The sequence below is a fragment of the Galendromus occidentalis genome, unplaced genomic scaffold (assembly GCF_000255335.2).
Source record: "Galendromus occidentalis unplaced genomic scaffold, Mocc_1.1 scf7180000077128, whole genome shotgun sequence".
NCBI classification, from domain to species: Eukaryota; Metazoa; Arthropoda; class Arachnida; order Mesostigmata; family Phytoseiidae; genus Galendromus; species Galendromus occidentalis.
Window position 1 is genome coordinate 62,893 of NW_003805116.1, and position 7,607 is coordinate 70,499.

Below are 7,607 nucleotides of genomic sequence, written 5' to 3' on the forward strand. Positions count from 1 at the left end.
AATAGATCTGGGAAGTTTTCGGGTTACCTTGTTTGCTCGGCAGTTATAAAAATCACACGAGCTGCAAACACAAATCTATCAAGCGATCTATTTGTATCTCTTTTTTTTCGTTATCTAGAAATGGCATAGGGAGCTCCAGTAATTCCCAGACTGCGATTCGGGCAACGATCCGCGTGGATTAGGTGGAAAGTGAAGATCGAGTTTCGAGACATCTCGGCTCCATTCTGAATCGAAGTACCCGGCGTTTCATCATGCACGGATTCCCCTGTCGTCATTCACATCCTAGAGGTGCGTTGGAGTCAGAGAAACGAACGGTGAGTTGTGGACTCATTCGACGAACATTAGCTACATTCGTTTGCAGCGAATGCAACTTTGGTGGTATGTTAGCACGTCGTTCGAGGAGCGAGCTGGTGGGATGTTCGCTCCGCAAGCTCGTTGAATGGGCAAGTTTCTCCCGAGACGAATAAAAACCCAATAAGACCTTGTACCGAGGACCTCGACGAAGTCCGGTGAGGGCTTCAGCGCTAATTGAACAAACCAGTTAGGAGGGTGAAGAGAGGTTTTTATTTTCCCTCTTCGTCGACGCGACGTCCATACAATTCATTCGGATGAGCGACTGTAGTTTCAGGAAGCTCCCGGCCACTCCGACATGGTCTGATCCTGGTTCATCGGGCTTCGAGCTTCCTTGAAGCGATTACCGAAGTGAATACGAAGAAATGCCGTCCTGTCGGTATGGAAACAAGTGAACCGCGTCTTCCCGCATGACGCATGATCACCAGAGCCCGAGATCGAGCACTCCAAGAGAATTCTTTTTGGGGCCCATTGCTGCTCGGAGCGACGGCACGGGAATCTCTGGAGATCGAGGGAGCAGAAAACCCGAGCGAATGAGTTCGGAGCTTCAGTGGGACCAGTCTCAGCAAGGACGACTCGCACAATGAGAACAGCAAACAAAAGAAGGATCGGTACAGCGGGGTGACGACGCCATTTCACACTCCCAAATGGGACATTGGAGTCGACTCCGCCGAAGAGGACGCCGGCAGCCATTGTTTCATTGGTAGCGAATCCCCTTCTTGCTCCCTTGTTCTCTCAGCACAGCTTTCCAGTGGTATATAGCTCTGGGTTGACTAGTTTCGAAAGCCGACGGGGGTGGGCCTACGAGCGGAGCTCCGTCGCAACGCAGAGGCATTCGTTTCGTCTGGCTCCTCGTTGCGACAGGGGAAATGTTGCTACGTTGTAGATGCGTACGGAAGGAACGGTCAGTCGGCTAGATGGTCGGGCGAGGGCGAAGTTTGCGAGTTTGCACCGTCAAACACTATTTCCGTGACCGGCGACCGATTCTAAACGACTTCCGAAACTCGAGGGGAAGTTTTCCCACCGCCGGAAATCACAACGGAGCTCCGGCGCACCCGCTGATCTCCGAACGATGCAATCGTGTACAGCTGAGGTGGAGATCTCGAAGATTAGCGATGGAGGAGGCAGCTCTCCGATGTAAATTATTCGATGGTGATGTCGCTCTCGGGCGGTTTCGGATACGAGCCCGCGCGGATGATTTCGAGACCATCCGGCTGGCAATTCCACGGGTTCTTGCCTGATATTCGCTTATTCGACATATAGGAAGGTTCACGGCCCGTCTCGATAAAGGACCAGCTCATGGACTGGGCAGGATGCGGCAAACGAAAAACAGGCATCGGGGTACATGTATATCGCTCTTCGGGAAACAGACGGGCACTTTGTGCCCATATTTCCTTATATTCCGCAGCAGAGGAGCGGGCCGCATCACGCGGGAGCGGTGTTCCTCTCTCCTGGGAGGACTTCTCCGCGGCGGATTCCACGTCCAGAGAGGCCGCCGTTCTTCATCATCATCGTCGCTTCTTGTATCCCTCCCGGCGGTATCTTCTCCTTATTCCCGTAAATGAGGCTGATCGCACAGTTCCTATGCGATATGCTCCGACGCTCCACACAAGGTTGTGGCCTTCGTCCGATGCTTCGGAAAGCCATCGAGGTAGACGAAATAATAAATCTCTCCCCCCGGGTGCCTTCGAGTGTTTGCGATAGATCACCAAGAGCGCTCATCAAAGTACTCGAATGCGTTAGGGAACATCTGGATGAGAAGGCGACATCCTCGTCAGATGCCGCGAACTCCTGATACGAAATTCCCGCGAGAGAGTCGAGATAGCTCATTAGAAAGCAAGGATCTCCAGCGGTGATCAGCTGAGATCATTCCTCGATCTGCCGAAGTAATCAGTTCCCTTCTACCCATGAGAGGGGAAATTCCAATACGTCGAAAACGGCTCTTTTGGTTAGCTATCGTCAGTCTGTAATGGCTCTAACGTTTTCTCGCTTTCGCCTCATATTTATTGCACCTTATCGACTCTACCGTCAAGCTCCGCTACTTCTTATCGGTCTCCCTGTCCGTATGAGTATCGTTTTCGGATCCGCGCGTACTCGCTGCTGCTCGCAACGATCGAAGGAAATGTCCACGGTCACCGAGCTGAGTTCACAGAAGGAGCGCGTGCGGAACAGTCGAAAGCCAGAGCGGAAAGCGCGGCCGGGTGGGCTTCAACGTAAGGATCGGATTCTCAGGACCTTCTCTTCTTGTTTGAAGAGTCCATATCCGCCGGGCTCTTCCGCTCGCATTTCTCAGATCTTTCAGTTCCGCGGAATCGGGCTGTCAGCGTTAACGGCACGAATGATCCGAGAGTCCGATTCTGGAGAGTGCTCACGGAGAGAACGAGGAATTTCGAGATTGGTCCTGGTCCTGCCTCGATAGCAAGCGCTTGAGAGGATACGCTGCCAGCCCTCGAGCAAAAATTATAGCTTGCCAATACGGATGGAATTATTATTATTATTATTCGGGCGTCGTCCGGACTCCTGGGGTGGTCACCGATCATGGCTAAGCTAGAATTTTATTCAGATCGATGCCAGCTCATACCAAGGTTTGCATAAAAACGCTTCATCATTCTCTTCCAGCTTCGCGCGGAATCCGAAAGGAAGTTCTCGGGACGGACGCCTCCGTAGTTGAGCTACAGCGAGGAATTCGAGGGTCGATCAAGTCAAAGTGTTATTGTATTCGAATGGCGTCTGGACCCAGACCCCAATTCAGGCTGGGGGCACACTGTGAATCACTCGGTTCCGAAAATATTCCATGCGCTGGAATTCGATCCTCGAGAGAAGATGGCGTATTTTAGTGGCATTCAAACTCATTTCTGCGCGGCACCCCCATGCCGCCGGAGGTGCCGCGGGACGATCCCAGGAGCCATAGTTCTCATTATTACCAATAATCATCAATGACCCCTTTCTAAATGATGCCTCATGGGGGAGAGACCATCTGGGAACTCCCAGTGAATTTTTACCGATTTCCTATAGCTTGCTCTGGAACTTCTTCCGGTTTCATGTGACACTTCGCTCGCCGGCTCAGGGGCGCCACCCTGCGGAAATACCTTATGCCTCTCCCTGGGCTAGATCATGGCGTGCCATCCTTGCCGCGTGGATGGATCTCCTGAGCTGGAGTCCCGCTTCGAAGATTTTCGGAACTCACAGTGAGAAAGAGCGTCCTTATATTTCAATGTCATTATCAGACGTTGTGGGCTCATCGGTGGCATTCGCGCACCATCCGAGCGGGGAAGTCCCCTGACAAACACCGTTCACATCAAAGGGAATTTCGCGCGAAGCGCGTCGCGACGCCAGCGTGCGAATGACCGCCTGAGCATTTCATGATCACGGACACTTATCTTTCACCATTGGGAGGAATTCCGCTGCGGGAAACGCTCCGATAGGGAAAAAATACACACTTCCCGAACGACCTACGATAAGAACAATTAACCTCAAGTCCACCGGCCAAAGCTGCATGCTGCCGTCGGAAAGCACAACAGGAACGACGACGCGACGTACGGATTTTCGAGAAATACGAAGCCTATTGTCCCGAAATCCCAGTTTCCCACCATGCGCCGGCGAAAGGCACCGGAAGGAAGATGGACGATTCTTCTCCACTTAAAATCTGGAGCTTTCACTCTCCAACATTGACCTGAAGCACACGAGGCCGCTCACCACAAGCTCAATAAACGGAGCTTTTCTCGTCCATACACCAAAAATTACTACGGCAGCATCAGCTCCAGAAGTTTCTGAGCAGAGTTCATCCGTAATGATTCATGAAATACTTCGGCCGAGGCTCGAAGATGGAGATCCACTCGGTGGAAATAATGGAGACCATGGCTGAATTGATCATTACATTCAGTGAAGTGCTAGGAATCTGGTCGTCGCGCTAGCCAACCTCTCGGTGAGCAGAGTCACTTTGATAGAAATAACATTTTTGAAGACGTCGAATGATCTTCTATGAGAAAATTGCGCCGTCCGTTCCGAGCCGTGGACGACAGACGAAAAGTGAACTGACTGACCGAGCATTCTCAGCGGGTCGGAAACGACGCGACACGAGCGCGTCCCAAGCTAGCGATGGTCCTAATGGCCGAAATTCTCCCACCCGCCAATTCGTTCGGTCCCTGTCCCACCCTGGCGGCGGGCGCTACCCTGCTTAAGCACCGGATAGCCTAGTGTCTAGAAGAGTAATTCGTTCATCTTTCCGGATCAATAATTGTATACGGCATCCGATTCTTGTCTGCGCCGGATGAATGCTCGACATAGCCTACTTGGATAAGTGCGCCCCGGGGCAAAATTAGTTTACTATCGAAGTTATGCGTTCTTTGAGCTGTCTTCTTTTATTCGACGTTACATAAGAGTCATTTTCAGAATAATGGCGAAAATAACGGTGATTCCTCCCTCCCTGAAGAGGCCGTCTTGGAGTGATCGGGCGAATCCGGTTGTCAGTTTCTGCCTCATTCCATTTTGAGCACCGTCCGGATAGCTTCTCCGCGCTGCATTGCGTCAAAGGCGTCATTGACCTTATCTAGGGGCATTTCGCCGCTGATGAACAAGTCGAGCTCTAATTCTCCGACAGAGTGCTTATCGACGAGTTTAGGCACCTCATCCACGGATTTCCATCCACCGAAGGCACATCCTTTCCACACACGACCAGTCACCAATTGGAACGGCCTCGTCGAGATCTCCTGGCCCGAGGCTGCGACCCCCAAAATAACGCTCTGTCCCCAGCCCTTGTGACAGGCCTCGAGGGCAGCTCTCATTGTGTTCACGTTACCGATGCACTCGAACGTATAGTCGAGGCCGCCATCGGTCATACCGATCAGGACCTCCTGTATGGGCCTGTCATCGTCATTCGGGTTAACAAACTCGGTCGCTCCGAGCTGTTTGGCTTTTTCCCATTTCGCTGGATTAATGTCGACGGCGATGATGCGCTTGGCTTTGCGTTCCTTGCAGCCCATGATTGCCGCTAGTCCAACAGCCCCGAGGCCGAAAACGGCGCAGTTCGAACCCTCCTCGACGTCCGCGGCGTTCAGGGCAGCACCGTAACCGGTCGAAATTCCACAGCCGAGCAGACAGACTTTTTGTAGAGGAGCCTTGTCATGAACACGACAGAGAGAAATGTCCGCGACGACCGTGTACTCGCTGAACGTAGAAGTTCCCATGAAGTGATAGACGGTCTTCCCATTACACGAGAAGCGGGATGTGCCGTCAGGCATCAAACCAGCTCCCTGCGTCGCGCGGATCTTCGAGCACAGATTGGTTTTCGGTGAGGCGCAAAACTTGCAATCCTTGCACTGAGGGATATACAGAGGGATGACATGGTCCCCCCGCTTGAAACCGGTGACGTCTGGTCCGACGGATTCCACAATGCCACTGCCTTCGTGACCGAGAATCGAAGGGAATACTCCCTCCGGATCGTGTCCTAGAAAAACGTTTCGATTAGGTTCAGACTCTCGCTCTCCACAGCCCGGTCAGCCAGGGTGCACCATCCGAGAAATTCGAGCTCTGAGCTCATCCAGACTTCGCAATCTATGGCTCCGGATTCGATCAGATTCCATCAGAGGTCGACTATCGAACGGAAAAGCATTGGTGGCGAGCAGTTGGTGCTCAAGAAGAACGCGGATTTCCTGGTGCCACCTCGATGATATGCTCTGGTGTGGCCGGCTCTCACTACTGACAGGGGTAGAAGTCCTGCCCGCGAGGCTCGCGCTCTTTTCGGCGATCAAGCACCGCTGGATTGATGAGCTGGAGCCTTCACGGAAGAGGGCAGCCGGATGAGGAAATTCGCATCGTGAGGTGTGAACTCACTCGAAGCACATCAGAAAGGCCCTGCACCTCGAACCAAACTCCGAGATGCCCTGTCGAGGGAGCATAAGGTATATGATTGGAATTCCGTAAGCAGCGGTGGGAGCACCGGTGCTTTGGGGAGATGAAGAGGCCGCCCGAGTGCGTTTCGATTACAGCAGAGGAAATTCTAATTTTAGGATGACGTATAGACGAGAAAAGTACGATCGATGACGGGAGCGGCTCTGGAGCTCCTCAGCCATGAAAATAAGAAGTGTAAAGGGGAGAGGGTTGGATCCCGCAGAGGCCGAATGCGTCCTCGGAGCCTTCATTCGAAATCAAATGAACTAGCATGGAGAGCCGGAAAGGTCAAACTTTCCCCCGAATGTCCACTGCGCTCGCTCCGAAAATAAAACTACCTACATGTTTTGAACGTGGCCGTGATTCGGAGCGACCCGGAATGAAACGAGCTCCTCGGGGACATTGGACTCCGAGGTTTGGTTCGAAGAGACCGCGCGATCTGAGAACACGGAGCGCACGAGGGCTTCTGAAGTGCGGAGTCCGCGGAACGGGGAAGGTTCCGAGAATCAGACTCGCTCAACGGGCAAGCGTAGAAGCTTCTGCCTCAGGATCGAAAACATCATGCCTTCCTCGACATTCTGATCTCCACGCCGGATGAGCGTAAATCAGAATGACCTTACTTTGCCTATGAGCGATTAAGCACCGGAGCCATCCTCGAGCAGTCATTCATCTGAGGAATTCTGATCCGAGAGATTGAGACAAAACTCACCTCCGAGAGTGTAAGCATCGGTATGGCAGACTCCGGTGTAGCAAATTTTGATGCGAACTTCATGCGCTCTCGGAGGCTCCACGGTGACGGTTTCAATCTTCAAAAGCTCTTTCGCAGCCCATGCGACAGCGGCCCGGCATTGGATGGGTTTGCCTTGGGTTCCTTCGGGGAGCATGTTTTCTCTGGTCTTGATTAAAGTTCAGAGGAATAGACGGGTACGAGAGTTTCCCAATTGAACCTAGTGATTGATTCTGTCGAAACTTCGGCTCCAGGCAACCTGCTGCACAAATTGCTAGTGCTGACGGTCCAGCTCTCTCTGTAAACACGGGCGCTGAGACGTCTGCTCGCCGCTGTAAACATCATCTGCGCTGTCAGCGTCAGTAGGAGCCCGCAAACCGCGACAATTCCAAGGATTCCGTGGCGGATGCCGCCGGGAGAGAGAGGGAAGAATAATTACTGTGTCTCATCTGTCCGCTGCGGAAGTCATCACCGGACACACCTTTCTGTGATAACTTTGAGATATCAATATTTATCCATGCGACACTCGACCTTTAAATATTATTATTTCAGCTTCGTATTCTAACAGTCGCTTCGGGTTGAGGGCGGAGTTGTGTACGCTCGTAAGCGTACTCCACCTCATTGAGTTGTTATGAATTGA

General features: G+C 52.4%; 1 protein-coding gene across 1 annotated transcript; it reads right to left on the reverse strand.

The window, feature by feature from the left end:
• Positions 1–4,686: 4,686 nt before the first annotated feature.
• Positions 4,687–7,317, reverse strand: Fdh (alcohol dehydrogenase class-3 Fdh). The gene is made up of 2 exons (XM_003741184.1): positions 6,950–7,317; positions 4,687–5,797 (listed from the first exon to the last, which is right to left on the reverse strand). Exons 1-2 carry the CDS (start codon positions 7,122–7,124, stop codon positions 4,830–4,832), a joined length of 1,143 nt encoding a protein of 380 aa, XP_003741232.1. The 5' UTR covers positions 7,125–7,317; the 3' UTR covers positions 4,687–4,829.
• Positions 7,318–7,607: the final 290 nt, after the last annotated feature.